Below are 17,715 nucleotides of genomic sequence, written 5' to 3'. Positions count from 1 at the left end.
CACCTTCCAACTCAGGCACTCTTTCTAGCCTGACTGCTCTTTGGGTGCTAACATTACAAAGCAGCTGGTTATGAAAAGAGCACTTTGCCATAGAATTGAGGGAAACACAGGCTCCGTTATGGATATTGAGCATTCTCTTTCCCTGAGAGCTGGTTCTTCTCCAACCAAAATATTCAGGGGGGAAGAAAAAAGGGGCACAGGGTATCTGAGTTCCAAAGGACTAGGGAAGCTACCAGATCCTGGATAACTGCACCGCCTCCACCTCACATGCTGGGACGAGGTCAAACAGGCCTGTCAGGGAGGAGGAGGCCTAGTCTTGGCACTGGGAGTCTCTGCTCCCTTCTGTCTATGGACTCTGGTTGGTGCCTTCCAGAGGCACATCTGACAGCTCCACCCTAAACTGAATCCTCGTTAGCCCAAATTGTAATAATTAAAGCAAATTGAATTGCTACAAAAAGATACTTTATCATTCATTCAGTGGACATTTATTGAGGGCCTACTAAGTGCCAGGCAATGCTCTGGACTTGGCTTACCTACTGGATGCTACTTACTAAATTTTATAGACAATGTACATTCTATACATTATACAGGATATAATGAGTACCATACCTATATTCTCTATCCTTTATATGTTTGTTAAACATTATACACTACAGTCTATAGTCACTAGATAATACACATAATATATTATACGAGTAATATGTATACTAAAACAGTGTTTTGCCATATTTAGTAAACATACATTGAATGAATATAATACTTATTCAACACCATATTATATTCTAGCAGAGTATTGTTATCGAGGATTTACTCTTCCAAACTCTTCCCCTTTCCTAGCCCTGTCTTTAGGGGTGTTTTCCTTCTTTTACCACCTGTGTGGGTTTTTGGGACAGGTAAATTCATTGGCCTACCCAAGTCTGAGTTCTAGGTCTGAACACACAGAGACCTGAGTGTGCCCCAGGGAAAGAAAGGCTGACAACTGGGCAGTGGAGCCCTGGGATGTCAAGGCCACCCCTGGACCTAAAGGAAAGTCCGCCAGGCCTCCAAGCCCCACCCAGAGAGGGTGTCTGGGATGCTGCCAGGTTCCTGGTGATCTTTTGCTTTCTGGAGAACAAAGTTCAGAGGATCATGAAGTCCCAGAACTGAAAGGGGTGTTGGTGACAGAGTGTCTAGCCCAACCCTCTCTGAAATCACAGGCCCTACTCCCTACTTCCCAGATCAGATAAGACAGGCACGGGCTCTGACTGCTCCTTGATTCTTGGGGGCAACATTCCCTCCCCAGTTTTACCGGGTTATTCCCAACAACCCCAGCCTCATCGCTTTTGGAACAGGTGGCCAGAAAGCTTGGGGTCCCTTTCTAAGCGTTTCAGTTCTCCCCAGGATGAATGGAGGGACGGAGGGAAGGGAGGGAGGGAGAGAGGAAAGACGGGTGACTGGATGGATGAATGGATGGATGGGTGGGTGAGTGGATGGGTAGATGGATGGGTAGATGGGCAAGGCACTGGAAACGGTAATCCGGGCCGGCGGGACGCACCGTCCTCCTCCGGCTTCGGAGCAGCGGCCCCTGTGCCCCGGCCAGCTGCGGCGCGCTAAGGGAGGGTGCAGGAGAGAGGAGGACTTGGTCGGGGTGGGGGCAGCTGCGAGGGCGAGGGGAGCTGAGGACCCAGAAGTGGGGAGCGGGAGGGCCTTGGAGGCGGAGAGGAGTGGCTGTCGGGGACAGGGCCCCTCGGAGGGGCGGCGGGCGGGCGGGCGCGGCGGGAGCTCAGCGCCGGCTGCAGCGCGGGCAGGCGCGGGGACGCAATGTCGCTGCCGCCGCCTCCTCGTGGGCCGGGGCTGCGCCGCCGGGGCTGAGCCACCACCGAGCCGTGAGTCGAGAGGCCGCCGGGCGTGCCCGCAGCGCGGGAGGATGGGCTGCGGTGGGAGCCGGGCGGATGCCATCGAGCCCCGCTACTACGAGAGCTGGACCCGGGAGACCGAGTCCACCTGGCTCACCTACACCGACTCTGACGCGCTGCCCAGCGCCGCCGGCCCGGACAGCGGCCCCGAAGCGGGCGGCCTGCATGCCGGTGAGTGAGCCCGGCTCCCGCAGACCCGGGCCACAGCGACAGGAGCGCGGGAGGGCTGCGGGCGCCGGGGACAGCCTGCAGCCCATTCCCCCAAAGAATTGATGGGGCAGGGTGGGGGGAGCAGAGACAGAGACAGAGACCGGACCTGCCCGCTGATGGGCAGACAGACCCAAGCTCAGCGAGCCGGGTCGATGAGACCCCCTTGCAGAGGGCTGAGCTAGTCCCCTGAGCTTCGGGGAAACCCTTCACTTCTTTGCCTTGGCCATTGGTTGCTCACTGGCCACGGATGGATGGGTAGGAGGACAGCCCACCTCCACCACACACCTGTCCCTCAGCCACCCTATGCCCCCGGTCCCCCCAGGTTCGCCTCCGCCCTGCTTTGGTCCATCTTCCCTCTGGCCGCCTGCGTGGCCACCGGTCGGGTGACTTCTCCATCCACAGGCCACCTGGCATCTTTCTCCCTCGGTTTATAGACTAGGCACGTGACTGGGATTGCCTGGGTGGAGTCTTCCCTGTCACTTCCCCCTTTCTACCTCTCGGAAAGGAGCCCCCTTGCGGACTTCAAAAACCAGAACCCTAGTTCAGGGCAAAATAAATGCACACCGGTCCCATCGCTAGTTCTGCACTTTAGCTTACTTTGCAAGCAGTTGTTTCACAGTAAAACACTTCCCTCCCTACCCCGTGGTGCCTTAGTGCTTTATATGAGGCAGAGCATGAAAGTGGGTTTTGACTATAAATTAAATACTCTTACCTGGGTCATACCCCACCCAGCAGAAATCTAATAGAATGAGATGCAAAGAACTTTCTGGTCCAGCCACAGCTCAGGACTTTTTTTCTTTTTGAAAGCAGACACTAAAAATTATGGCATAGAGATGAAAACTGTGCCCATAGACTGACTATAGACATGCTGGTGACATTAAAAGGAAAAACAACCTCACTACTTATTACATGGATGTTGTCAAAAGCTGTATCAATATTTAGATAAAAATGTTTTAACTGTTTCCTGACCTCTTTATGTTGTTGGCATTTTTGAATAATAAAATCTAAAATAGAAAATAAGATAGATTTGAAGCATAATGTGTATATATGGAGGAAGAAAGAAATGTGAAGTACTTTTAAAAGATTAATAATCCTAAATCCATGACTCCTCAATAAGAGCTATCACTGTAATCTTGAGAATAAGTTTGTCCATCTTCTAGGACCAAAGCTGGCACCGTTTTCACATGAACTTTGTGACTTGTTTTTTTTTTTTTTTTTTTAAATTGAGACCTGTCTGTGAAAGCTGTACAAGGCATAAGACTGTATTTGTCTCTAATTTTTCTGACTCATGGTGGAAATCACATTGGTTATTTTGTGTTGCTGGTGCTTTCAGCAAGTTACCAAGTGATGTGCTGACTGAATTCAGTGTCAGAATGAGGATAAGACACGAGCCTTCTAAAGGGACCTGGTAAATGTTAGATGTAACAGGATTTCCCAAGCAAGTGTGGTACTTCTCAGCAGAGTCAAAGCTCAGAGCTGCACTCCAAGGAAGTAAGGGTAAAAAGATCTAGCATGAAATAAACTCCTAAGTACAGCTTTATGGAATGGTTACCTTGGTGACTGAGAGTATATGGGTGGGTGGGTGTGTGTGTGTGTGAATGTAACAGTTATTATGGATGGCTAAATATGTACATATATGTTTCTCACATCTTTTCAAACATTTAATTCATTTATTATTCTACCATCCTAACTCACATCCCATCTATCATGAAATCTGGTCCCTGTACCAGGTGGAGCCTGGGACAGGCACACTCAGTCATGGTCCCCTGCCAAACGTGGGACAACCCTGCCAGGCAGGTGGTCCTGAAGACCTGCATCCTTCAGCCCTGGGACAGCACCCTGAAATCAGCAAGATGCTTTTTGGGCAGAGTCATTTCAATTCCTTAGAAATTCCTATTAGTCTCAGAGAGAGGGACATTTCCAAAAATCAAGATGGAATCAAGGCTTCCCTTGGAGTGTATTGACATTCCCTAGGGGTTTTGGAGTGTGGCTTGATTCCCATGGATTTTTTTCAGACTGGGGACTGGTCATATTTAGTCAGAGTGAGTCATCTGAGAAAGCTACGGATCTCCTGGGTTTCAGCCACCCTGGGAGATTAGCCAGAATTCTTTATACTTTTCTTCCTCCCTGAGCCCCCCACCTCATCCACCCTCTGCCAGTGCTTTACCCATGGATTCAACACCAAGCTGCTGGAGGACACCCGATGGCCCACGGTGGCTGTGTTGTGACAGGAAGCCAGAATGCCACTTTTTCCCTGTTTATAGCAATCTTTTTCTGATGGGGGGAGGGTAAACGAAAAAGCTGGATTCAGGAGAGTCCAGATTGCAAAATCAACAAAAACCGTCTTTATTGCTAGAATTCTAGAGCTGGAGATGCTCTCTGGACGTCGGTTCAGTTATCCAAGGCAAATGAGCCTCCCAGTTGTCTCAGTGTGGAAACTTCTGCAACGACTTCGCAGTTCTCATCCTCATTCCCTCAGTCTCAAGAATCCTTTCTTTTGGGACCCTGCTCACTCCCCTTTAGCGTCAAATTGAAGCCACCTTTTCTCCTGGCTATCTCGTCCTGGGAACCTTTGAGGGCAGGGAGTGGACCTACTTCATCTTTGTCTCTTCTGAGCTGAGTACACTGTGCAGCGTATGTGTGACACAAAGTTGGGGCATAATGACAGTTTTCTGAATGAATGGGCACTCTGGGCCTGCCCTCCATTCCTGTCAGCTCTTCCTAGACTCCCTTCTCCTTTTCTCTTTCTTGCCGTCCTTGCTATTGACATTGTCCCACTTGAATCAGTTTAACCTAGATTCTCCAAAGTGCCTTTCTGATCCCATAGCTTCCCTTTTAAAATTCCCCCTGACTTTACCCTACCCCACTGAAACACTTGGCCTGGCCCAAAGATGCCATTTGTCCTGTGGCTGTCCCACACCTCAACTCCATAACCACATCTACCGAAAAGCCCCATTTAAGCATACCTGCTTTTAACACATTACCACACTAGAAAAAATTTTTTTCCTTGGAGCCACAGTGTTTTATTAGGAAAATAGAAGAAAAAAACTTCGAAAACAAAACGATTCTTCTAATTTAATGAAAAATTTGTTTTTTTTTTTAATTATTTTCTGCGCGTGAGTTATATGCAACTTGAAAAATAGTTCTCACAGCTTCAAGGTGAAGAGACGTGTGAGTTACATATGCTTCATAAGGCACTGGTCTCAAAACTAGTGTCAGTCAAATACAACTCATAATGGCAGTTAATATGTTAAAGCTCACTCCAATTTCTCTTAGCCCATCCAGATTGAGGGTGTGTCACATTACAGTACATATTTGTTGAATGAATTCTGCATCTCACTGTGGGTAGGAAGGGGGCATGTTTTTCTGCCAGATTCACAAAGGAGAGAGTTTCTTTCTTTTCTTTCTTACTCAAAAAGTGATCTTGAGTCTCTGGTTCTTGTTTTTGGAGATCATATGCACCAGCCAGCAGAATTGAATTCAGTTTTTAGATTTGATTATTATGGAGGCTAGAATTTAAGACTTAGCTGAAGCCACAGTATCTGATATCTGTTGCTTCCCTGAGTCACCAAAGTCTCTCTCTCTGTCACAGAAGGAAATTAAATTGGTCTGGAATGATTTCATCCTCATAGAAATCGGTTTGCTGGATTGATTTTTACTTTTGTTGTCTGATGAGGGTCTCCAAGGAGAAAGGGAGGCTCTGAGGTTGCCACGACCCAGCCTAGCTCAGCCAGTCCATACATTAATAACTTCCTAGTGTCACCTTGATGCAATCACAAGTCCTTTAAGTTGCACCCTTAAACACCCCCTTTTGGACTGTTAGGGTGTTTTTTTTTTTGCTAATTTTTCTAGAGAATAAAGCATTTCAAATTTCTCTAAAGTACTTATTGTTTTTAGTTTTAAATTGCTAAATAATTGCTTCAGTATAATAGAAGTTTGCAGAATTAGAGACTCAAGACAAAACGATTTGCCTAAATAAACTGAAAGATAGTCAAATAAAATGGAGAGCACTTCACATTACCATTTGCTAACATCTATTGATGATTTACAAAGGGCCTGGCAGGGCACTTTATGTAAATTATCTCATTTAATCCCAGCTTCCGGAATGAGGTGAGAACTATTACCATCCTCCTTTTACAAGCAAGGGAATGAGGCTTGAAGTGTGTTAGTGACTCTTGCCATTTCAGGCGTGGAATCCAGCTCTATCTGATTCTAAAGCCTGTATTTCTTGATACTGTCTTTCTGGTTAATGGGGGATTAGCTATAGAATTCTTCATTTGATAGTTTATAAGACCCAAAGTCCAGTCTGATCTCTTGACAGTCTAGTTTGCTCTTGGACAGCACAATTTTCTTTGGCACCATCCCTGAGGATGGAATATCTCTTCCCCAGGGAAGGAAGCCTTCCCATACCTTTGTGGGGCAGCTCCCCTTTGAGCCTCTTCCGGCTCCCTTGTAATTTCTACCCGAGGGGTTCTGGACCCGGGTGATCAAGTCTTGCACAGAGAGCTCTTTCAATCCTTGGCTCTCACATCTCCCCTTAGCACTGGGCCTCCAGGCCAAACACATGTAATTCCTTCAATCATTCTCACACTTCTTGTAGGCCTGACCAGATTCCTCTAAACACATTATTAGGTTTGTCAAAGCTCCTTTTGATATGAGGGACCTATGGTTAGCTCCACACTACAGATGTCAGCCGAACAGCACAGGGCAACACGAGGCATGCTTTGATATGGCCACTGAACAAAGCTCTCCTGGTGCAGGTAAAATCAGTTTAGGATTTATTTCTTCTGCTGTTGTTGTTGCTATATTACCTTGGTGACTCACAGTAAGCTTGTGATTAGTTAAAACCCTTAGATCTTTTTTTCTAATCAAATTTAAGTTCTATGACATCAGGGACATTGTCTATATTTTCTCTGCTATGTACTCAGTACCTGGAATATAGGTGGCACTCAATAAATCTTTGTTGAATGAATGAGTTTTTTTCCCCCATGAATCCTGAATTATACTTTTTATTTCGGTAACCCAAATTTGGGATCTTTGCATTTATTGCTATTAAAAATCATCTTGTTGATTTCAGTTTAATGTTTAAATTTGCTGATCTTGATTCATTTTGATAGTGCTACGAAGACAGTGTTCTAGATCTTTGTTTCCCTATGTTGACAGACTAAAGATAAAAGACATTTATTTGCTCTTTTGTTCATTCAGTAGACATTTGGCACAAAGATGAGTAAGCTCTCTTCCCTGACCTAAAGAATATGATAAGGGAAACAGACATAAAAGGGGACACACTTCAGATCAGCATGGTCCCTACTGGAAGGGCATGAAGGAAGTGTTGAAGGAGTTCAGGGAACTGAGCGGTTTGTTCTGCCAGGGGAGGGGTCAGTGTGTGTACAGACCTCTGCAGGCGCCCAGCGGAGGAGACAAGACTTCCCGCAGGCCCTCCAGCCGGGAGAGGCACAGGAAGGAGGTGCCCGGCTGTCCTGATTCCTCCCCTGAAAGGAGAGCAGCTGCGGAGAGCCCAGCTGGGGCTTATTCCTGGTGGATAAGCCCCCTCTCCCCCAACCCCAGCTCCCTCTACATACCTGTTACAACTTGTGGTTATATTTTCAAATAATTTTTGACTAATGTCTGCCCCTTTCAAGGATGACTGTCAAAGCTCCTCTTGATACGAGGAACCCTGGTTGGGTAAGGGATCTTCACACTCACCATTCTTTCCCTGTGCCTAACACTGTGTATGGCTGTAGGAGGCCCTCAAGTGATCTCTCTTGAATGAATAAATCTCCTAAAACTTCTATGTGCCTGCTTATTCTTGTAGGCCCCAGACATGATGTTCTCTTTCCTCATCAGTTCCATCTCCTCATTGTTTTGGGGTTCGTGTCTACCTGATTGGTTGCAGAGTAAGAAAACATCCCCACCTTCCTCACGACCTTTTTGTCAAACACAAGCCTCTTTGCCACAAAGGTTGTTTTGCAAAAATCACTATGAGACACAGTTGGTAACAAACCTAGGTAGTTTATAAAGGTCTAGAAGTCCCACGTTCTCATGGCCCTTGTCTACTGGGCAGAGTATCAGGCCCCGCTCCTGGCTCTCCAGGTTCTTTGAGAGCCCAGTGATAGCACCTGCCATATTGCATTGCCGGGGCTTGTTCGTGACTCTGTTTCTCCAGTTAGTCCATGAGCTCTTCCAGGTGGGGACCACATTGTTGACGTTTGCATGCCTGGCATCTACCACATGATTGTTGAATGACTGTGAAAATGAATGAGTGGATAAATGATCTAGCTGTGCAAATGAAGCTCAGTCTGTCTTTCTTGTAACTTCTTTCCTGAGTCTCATCTTAGATACTTTCGTCTTAGACATCAGTCCATTGAACCTTGTCTTTGCTGGACACTAGATAAAGCAATTTCAACTCTAACCAGAGATAAATTTACGGTGGCTCCACTGCTAGACGTAGTAGCACCCTAAGTGCATTCCAGAATCGCCTCTTGCTTTTTTTCTCCTGATTTTTTAGGCCTCAGTGGGAAAAAGGTAGTCTTCTCTCAGTCAGCAAGGGGTCTTTTCCTGGCTCATCCTGCACTTGGCAATCCCTCCAGCTCAGACCCCTAAAAGTCCTGCCTTTGTCTTGGGATCTGTGCACCTGTGACCCACAGTATCTTCCCGCTGATACAGCCGTTCCACCTTTTAGTGAAGTTGGGCATCTGCACTGCTTTTGGATGATGGAGCCTGGCCATTCATCCCAGGAGTCTTTCTATGTCAGGCCTTCAGGCTCCAGCCACTCTCAGCAGACCATTGGGTTTCTGCTGCAAAATCCTACCCCTGTCGGGGATCCTTCAGAGCTTCCCTGGACAGTCTGAAAGCTGTGTTGGCTCTCCTCTGCAGAGCAGACTTGATGGGTGTCTCCTGAGCCTACATTGTGATCTAGCCCCTGCTAGCCTGGCTGCCAGGAGCCCTTACTTCCTCACGTGCTCTCCTCCCACTCTGCCCATGCCCGACCGCTTCCATCCCTCTCAAGATAAAGCTCTTGTGAAATGTGGTTACGGACTGAATTGTGTCCCCTCAAAATTCATTTTGAAGTCCTAACCCCCAGTCCCTCAGAAGGCCTTTAGAGAGGTAATCAAGTTAAAATGAGATCATTAGGGTGGGTCCTAATCCAATATGACTGGTGTCATTATGAAAAGGGGGAATTTGGAGAGAGACAACTATACAGGGAGAATTCCATATGAAGATGAAGGCAGAGATGGGGTGACGCTTGCAAGCCCAGGAGCACCAAAGACTGCAGCAAGTCACCAGAAGCTAGAATAGAGGAGTGGGACAGATTCTCTCTCAGGTCGTCCAGAAGAAACCAACCCTGCAACACCTTGACCTTGGACTTTAGCCTCCAGAACCAGGAGACAACAGATTTCTGTTGTCTAAACCGTGCAATTTGTGGTACTTTGCTACGGCAGTCCTTGCAAACTACTATAAATGTGTTTGTGAGCACAAACATTGTGAACATTTGGAGAAAAAGAGGATTTTCACTGTTCCTTACTCTTTCTTCTCAGACCGGGCCTATTTCCTTGGCATTTAGATTTTAAGTAGCATTTATTGAACATCTACTATGTGTGAGAACTTCACTTTTGGACATTAGTTCACATCACTCTCTGAAATAACCTCATAAACCATTGTTATCACCATTTGCCATGCCAGGAAAGTGAGATGCAGTGAGATTGAGATTCAGCAAGGTCACCCAGCTAGGAAATGGGAGAGCCAGGATGGGAATTCAGGTCTCTGGTTTCTAAATGCAGGGCAGTGTCCATTGTGCTGTACTGCTAAGCACGAGTTTAGAACCCTCCTCCACCCCATCTGCCTTGGACTTATTTGAAAATATGAACCATTTGAAGTGGGAGCCTCCTGCCAGCGTTTACAAGGCTGAGCCCTGCAGCTCTGTGGCCCCTCCCTGCGGTGAGTGCCCTGTGCCCGTCTTTGCAGAGCAGGGCTGCAGGGGGTGCTCCGAGAATCACCTGCATCCCAGTCACCTGATGGGCCCATTCAAGATGAACAGTCTTGCACAGAATAATATATTTTCCTGGTTTCAAATGCAATGCATGTTCCTCTTTGTGTTCAGGAAAATATCTGGAGGTAGTAGGAGTCAGAGTCTAGTTTGAATAGAGAAAGAGCCAGAGGTAAAGGCTATGGATAAGGGAAGGGATTTTTCTCTTGTTTTTCTTTCAATACTGAGCAAGTGTAGTTGAATTCAGGCAAATTACATACCAGGCAAATGCATATTGTGACTCCACTGTACGTAATTCCTCCACGTTCCCTGCCTACCTCCTCTGCATTCCCCTACAACAGGCTCAGGCTGAGCATGCTGCTTTATATTCTGGGATTTTCAGTCTCTTTATGCATGCAGAAACATGGCCTGTGTGTGTGCATGTGTGGAGGGACCAGCTCTCTGAGTCTCAAATGCCCACAGGTCAGGCAGGTTGTCTGCCAAGTGTTCTGGCTGGTACCACTCCAGATATGGCTCTGGGGCTCTGTGTCAGATGGGATAGGTGTGGAGTGTCTGCCTACATCTCAACAGGTGGCTTTCGGGTGATGAAGCAAAGCCAGAAGTGAGTAGGTTTTTCTTAATCTAATCTGATCTGTTCACGATTGGTGGCAATTTCTCCTACAATCTGGGGTTAGGTTGCTTATTAATCTTCACTTGCGGTGATGTTGAGTCTTGGACTTTTTCTATGTCCATGGGCATTTTAATGGGCAGTTAGGCAAAGCTGAGTCAATGGCTGCCAGCCAGATGCCTTTTGGTCTGGAAATCTAACCCAGAGCCTTTGGCTGTCTTCTCTAAGCCACTGCCCCATGCATACTCTGATACAGCCAACTCACAGGGCATGGCCTGGTCTCTCCCTTTACAATTTCATGTGCTTCCTCCCCTACTAACGAGCTAGCTTTTCATGTGCATCATGACCTCCAGTCATTGGACCTCAACCTGCTTTCTTCATCCATCACCTTGCCTGTTACTTTGGAAGATAATACAGCTCAGTGGTTAGCAAATTTTACTTTAACAACAGACATTTATCTGCTGTGTGACCTTGAGCAAGTTTCTTAGCCTCTCTGGGTTGTAGTATCGACGATGGGATCATTGGAGAATTAATGCATTCACAAATATGAAGGGCCTTGTGTTTCAGTGCTGCCCACCCTGGCAATGAGGATCCCCTCACGTCCTCAAGCTTGCACCAGGCTCGTTGTCATGCCAGTCTCAAGCCTTGGGTCACCCTTCCCCTCTCTCCTTACATCCCAGTTTCGGAGCTGCCCCACACTGCTGGAGAAAACCATGGGTGTTGGTGATTGCACCTACTAGCAATTCACATACTAGAACCTCAGTGATGTCACCACCTCTTGGCAGTTCTAGTATTAATAATTCCTTATTAATACTCTGTGACAGTCCCCTTATACTATCCCCCAAAACTGTCCTAATCTTTCCCTCTGAACACCAGAAAAAAAAAAAAAAAGACCTCAAAGACTTGCTGTGAGTTCTCCTATTTTTCTTTCCAGTCATCACCTGTCCTTCTTGCCACCTCAGAGTTTTGGCCATCCTGTCCTCTAATCTGCCTGCTGGGATTCTAAGTGCAGTGACGAGGTAACCATACTCGAGGCCCTCCCAGGCAGCTCGGCTTGGGTGAAGGTCTGCCCTGCCTCTCGTTGGCCCTCCCCGGGCCCGATCCCCGTCATCGTTCACCTGAACCTCTACAATAGCCTCCTTTTGTTCTTGCCCTTGACAATTCATTCTTCACGTCATAGGCAGAACAATCTTTTAAAAACACATTTCAGGTCCCGTCCTTCTCTTGTTCAATGCCTTCTAATAGCTTCCCTTTCTCCTACACGTAGAATAAAACCCCAGTCCCTTTCCTTGGCCTCCAGTCCCTGCAGCTTCTCCTGCATTGTTTACCCTTTCGCTCTTTCACTCAGGGTGAATTCCTGGATTCCTCTCTGCTCTTTGACTACACTGAGCCCCTTCCTGTCACCAAGGCTTCACACTCTCTGGAATGTGCTTCCTCCCACCCACCCCCCTTTCCATGGTTAACTCCACTTCCCCCTTCAGCTCTCAGTTCAGATGTCACCTCCTCCAGAGAGACCAGCCTTCTCCAGTGGCTGCCTGGTCATTTCCTTCCTAACACCACAGCCTGCCATTGTCTTGTTCATTTATCATTGATTTCTTGACTCCCTCACTCCATGAGGTCAAGGGGCTGACTGAATCACTCCCTGTGGTAGCCCAAGTGCTCTGCACAGTGCCTGGCAGACAGCAGGCATCCAGGGGTTATTTATGGAATGAGGGGAACCCTCCTCACCTTTTGTACCAGTCAGGAATTATTGTGTCTGGCTGCCTGCACAGAAACTGACCACAGTAATGGGATTTAGCAAGTAGAGGGTTTGCACTGAAGTCTGGAGTTGGGCAGCCGTGCTCATTCCAGGGTGCTGCCAAGGGCCTGGGCTCCTTTGGGTTTATTGCTCTGCCAGCCTTTAGTGTGTGCATTTCATCCTCATGGCTGCAAGATGCTGTGCCTTCTTATTTTAGATAGGAAGAAGGAAAAGGGCGGAAAGGAGCATTCTGCCTGATCTGTTCCTTATCTTTAAAATGACAGCTTTCCCAGAACCCAGTAAGCTTCGCTGGGTCTCATTGGCCAGAACTGTGTGATGTGGGTATCCCTGGCTGCACGGGAATCTAGGAAACCAAGACTTTTAGCTGGGGACATGCCACCATAAAAGTGTCAGGGGCCTTTTGGCAAAGGAAAATAGGGGAGGCCAGATACTGGGCAGGCTGCCAGCAGGTGGCTGCATCTTTCTCCTAAGGCTGTGGTCAGAGAGGAGAGATTAGTAGGAGGAAGAGAGAAGAAAGGAAAGGCCAGGTGTGGTGGCTCACACCTGTAATCCTAGCACTCTGGTGAGGCAGAGGAGGGAGGATCACCTGAACTCAGGGGTTCGAGACCAGCCTGAGCAAGAGCGAGACCCCCATCTCTACTAAAATAGAAACATTAGCTGGGCATTGTGGTATGCTTGTAGTCACAGCTACTCTGGAGGGTGAGTCGGGAGGATAGCTTGTGTTGGAGGTTGCAGTGAGCCATGATGATGCCACTGTACTCTACCCAGGTGACAAAGTGAGACTCTGTCTCTGGGGGGGGGGGGGGGAAGGAAGAAGAGGGAGAGGAGTTCTGCTGGAAACCAAGGAGACATGATTAAGATTTTGCCATAACAATAACATTGTTTTTAAATATTTTCATGTGTCAGGTGAGTTCATAAGGTGAACATTTGCTGGAAAAGCTGTATGTGCTAATATTGAAAAAATTTTTTACATAATGCCACAGTACCCTAAACATGCTGTGCTGTGTGCATGAAATGCATGGTGGACATTCCTTTGTTTGCTGCTTCATTTTCCCGCAAGGTCAATGCCAGCCAGAAACTGATGTGCCAGCTGATATCCCAGGGCACTGATGTCCAATTAGTGGGAACATTCATGAAACTTTGCTGGGCAGGCCCGTGTAATGCTCAGGCTGGGGGTTTCCAGGGGTGAAGCAGCACACAGCCAGCTGGCACCTTTAAAGAGTTGACAGTGCCTCTTCCTGCGGAAGTTCAAAAAAATCCCCCTGCTGCCGTCTTCAGGGCTTGTGGACTTTAGGGCATGAGGAAACCAAAAAGGTCTGTAGAAAACAGCATGGCTGTTTGGGAAACTGGTTGCCATAACAACAGGGCACGGCAGCAGTTACAATGGAAGCGGATGGCCCGAGCACCCTTCAGAAGAGGAATGATTCAAGTTTAAGCACCTCAGTAAATGACAGTCATGTTTGAAACCGAGGCCTCATTAACTTATTACCTCCAAGAATCACTTTGCAAGGGCAGTCTTCATAGCAGTCAGACTTGGACTTTCTTGCTGGGGTGATAAGTGATGTCTATGCAAACACAGATGAACACAGCCAGGATCTCATGAGTGTGACTTTCATTAATGGGGTGCCCAGCATGTGCCAGGCATTGCAGATTTATGACCTAACTCTGTTATCTCCGTTTTACAGATGAGGGGAGTCAGACTGGCGAGATGACCTAAGTGTGCACAGGTTGTAAGCAGCTGGGTGGGGTTTGGAACCTAGGGTCAGACTCTTCCCACTACGCCAGCCCCTTGGACAATTGCTAACTCTGGTCCTCACTGCCTTTCTCTTACCTGGACATTTGCAACAGCTTGGGGAGTGGTGGCTCTACCCTCAGTCACTCCCACTCCAGTCCTTTTCACATATTGCCAGGTGAATAGTCCTGATGCATAGCTGGGATCATTATGGTGTTATTCTTCTGCTCAAAACCGTTCATGATTTCCCATTGCCCACCGAATGCAAATGTCTCAGCGTGGCATTTAAGGCCAGCTCATCTTCCACCAGCTATCCACACGTCCTCTGCTCTCAGCGGGGCAGGCTGCCCTGTGCCTGAAGGCCTGATCCCACTGTCCTTCTGCCCCAGTCATGCGTTCCCTGCTAACGCACACCTTTTAGGACACTTAACTCTGTTTTGAATTTTTTTTATTTATGGCTGGGACTTGTCTCTGCTATCATACTGTGTGCTCATAAAGACAGAGCCAGGAAACAGACTCTGAGCTGGACTCTTGCTGGGGAGAGAGCTAGGGAACACCACCTGTGAGGGGTGTGGGCTGCGGCCAGCGGAGGGAGAAGTTGAATGGCTGTTGCAGCAGGAGCTCAGCTGATCCCCTGGGGAGCTCTGGGGCTGGGATGGCCTTCAGCGATTGAGATGGCCTTCAGCGATTGAGATGAGAAGGCCAGGCCTTCTTACCCTCTATCTACCAGGCATTGGGTGCTGGCTGCTCCCAGCACGGGCACGTGACCTTGGGTGGGGCCATTTCCTGGAAAGGCACGCAGCTGGAGGCTCTGGTGTGGCCATCCAGCTGGTAGACCCGGCGGGCCACCAACAGCGACCCCTACAGGCAGGGACCGCATTCACTTTACCCATCTTTCTGCTTCCCTAGTGGCCACACACCAGATTTACCCGGGGAACCTAAAAGAAAGCCCGACCCCGGGGCTTCTTCTGACTTAGTAGGGTACGGTGAGGCCAGAAAGCCTGCCTGCTTAACAAGTTCTCTCAGTCAGTGTAGGGTGGAATTTGGTAGGTCTGAGATTCTGCATTTTTACCAAGTTCCCAAATGATGCTGCTGCTGCTGGTCAAGGGACAACTCAGACCAGAGGTCCTAGATCAGAGATTGGCAAACTTTTTCTGTAAAGGGACAGATGGTAAACATTTTAGGCTTTGAGGGCCACCTGGTTTCTTTTGCAACTACTCAGCTTCTCTGTTTTTAGTGCTAAAGCAGCCATGAACAATATACATACCTGAATGAGCGCGTCCGCATTCCAGTGCCTCCTGTGCTAGGTGGTTCTGAGGCACGGCCAGGTTTAAGAGCCACCGTCTGTAACGTGGAAGGCAGTGTAGAGGGGAGAAAAGAGCAAAGGATGTGCAGTTACGAGCGCCAGCCCTCAAATACACCTCCAAATATGCTCGGCGTATACGCAAACTGTGTGGAATGAAGAAAGAATGAATTCATGGGATTAAGCTTATTCCTTACCTTGAAGGCAGTTTTTAAAGGCTCTCTGATTATCTCATTAAGGTATTATAGAGTTTGTTATGCAAATAATGTTCTTGAGTTGGGTGCGATTTGGGAAGAACATCATGGTGTTACCCAGAGCAAGGCAGGGGTACCTGAAGATGAATTTTATCTCCTTCCCAGTTCTCAAAGGAGCTCTCCTTGCCTTGGGCTCACAGCAACGTGGGGACCCTCCTGTCCCTTCAGCACAGGTCACTGTTGAATCAGTTTCCAGAGCAGCTGCTGTGGCCTGAGTTGCTTTCCCAGCGGACTCTGATTCAGAAAGCACTTCAAAGAGTGTGGATTGCTCTTCTAGGTATGAGGAATAATCCTCTCCTTGTGTCTCTCTGCACTTCGCTCACCTCTCCTTGACTCTTAGTTATTGCCACAGGCCCTAATGCCAGAGTTGAGGGTTTTTAGAAAGTCTCTGCACGTCTGCTTGGTTGTGCGTCTGGGCAGCTAATGAATGGGTTGCTGTTGTGATGTTTAGTTTTCTGAATCAGGTGTTTCTTTGCAGAGGCAGGGGGGCTTCCAGCCATTACATAAGGCTTCAGAAAACACCCAGTGAACTTCTTAGAGAAAAGACATCATTTAAATAGAAGCTACTAAAAATGTTAACAAAGGGACCCAGAGAGTGTGCTCTTTAGCCATATTTTTTCTTTTGCACATGAATTCAAAATTCAAACACTGACTATTCCTGGGACTCCAAAACCCCATAGCAATAAGTAAAAAATCAATGGGAAATGTACCAAAAAGTGATTTAAACATGTGCAGAGACACATGCATACATATGCGCACGCGCACACACACACACACACACACCCAGAGAGTGTATCTTCAATTGAGCAGCAGACACCATCTGATTGTGATTGCTCAAAACCAATTCTGGAACCCTTTAGTTGTAGCCGCAGGCATTCTTTGCAGAGCATTTCAAAGATATCTAAAAGTTTAAAACTGTAAAACTATACACACATATCTCAACCTGTATACCCTCCTATATATAAATTTGGAGAATAGCATAATGAACCCCAAGTACCCATTACCTGGCTTTAACGATTATCAGCACATTACAAATCTTGCTTCATTTCTGCCTCTATTCCTCTTCACCAATTGGATAATTCTGAAGCAAATTCTAGAACTCAAGTAACTTCATCCATAAATACTTTAGTATGAATCTCTTAGAAATAAGGACTCTAAAATATATAAGATTGGACCATATGAAATTGTCATTTTTTTTCAGGTTGAAATACCATAATATTGGACATTCTCCATATGCTTCAACTTAATATATAACCATAATACCATTATCATACTTAAAAATTAGTGAAAATTCCTTAAGTCTCTAATATAATAAAAACTCAGTGAGTGTCCAAATTTCTCCAATGGTCTCATAAATGTTTTTCTATAATTGGTTTGTCTGAATCAAGATACAAATAACACACACACATTGTATTTGGTTGGTATCTTTCTTAAGTTTCTTTTAAAGTATAGGTTTCCCATTTCCTCCCTCCCCCTTCAATTTATTTGTTGAGGAAACTGGGGTTTTTGTCTTGTTGAGTCTCCCAATTTTTGGATTTTGTGGATTGCATCCCTATGGTGTTGTTTAAAATGTTCCTGTATTGAGTTAGACAGAAGCAAAAAGTTCAGGTAATCTATTGTACAACATGGTGCCTGTAGTTTATAACAACGCATAGTGTGCGGAAGTTCCCCCATCCATGTGGATGGGTTCCAGGACCCCGAGGGGATGCCTGAAACCACTGGTAGTACTGAATGCTATATATGCTATGTTTTCTCTCTCCTTATGAAGTCAAAAACTTTCACCTTTCACTTAAAGGAAGCTCTTTATGGCTTTTCTTTGGCATATGAAAATTGCCAGCGTCACTACTCTTGATGTCTGGACTGTTGTTAAGTAAAAGAAGGGTTCCTCAAACATAAGCACTGCCATACACAGTCGATCTGATCACCGAGATGGCTATGAAGTGCCTAAGGGGCCGGTAGTATCTACGC

At 46.9% G+C, this 17,715-nt stretch overlaps 1 protein-coding gene across 2 annotated transcripts in view; it reads left to right on the top strand.

Moving 5' to 3' along the window:
• The first annotated feature begins 1,906 nt into the window (after positions 1-1,906).
• The window catches only part of BAALC (BAALC binder of MAP3K1 and KLF4), a 65,513-nt gene continuing 49,704 nt past the window's right edge, over positions 1,907-17,715 (top strand). For both annotated transcript variants that reach the window (XM_069466160.1, XM_069466159.1), the window contains exon 1: positions 1,907-2,066. In XM_069466160.1, coding sequence (XP_069322261.1) covers positions 1,907-2,066 — 160 coding nt within the window. The remainder of the gene's footprint in view (positions 2,067-17,715) is intronic.

Source organism: Eulemur rufifrons, chromosome 3 (genome assembly GCF_041146395.1).
Source record: "Eulemur rufifrons isolate Redbay chromosome 3, OSU_ERuf_1, whole genome shotgun sequence".
NCBI classification, from domain to species: Eukaryota; Metazoa; Chordata; class Mammalia; order Primates; family Lemuridae; genus Eulemur; species Eulemur rufifrons.
Note: the sequence above shows the minus strand (reverse complement) of the source record. Positions and strands in the feature narration are given on the sequence as shown.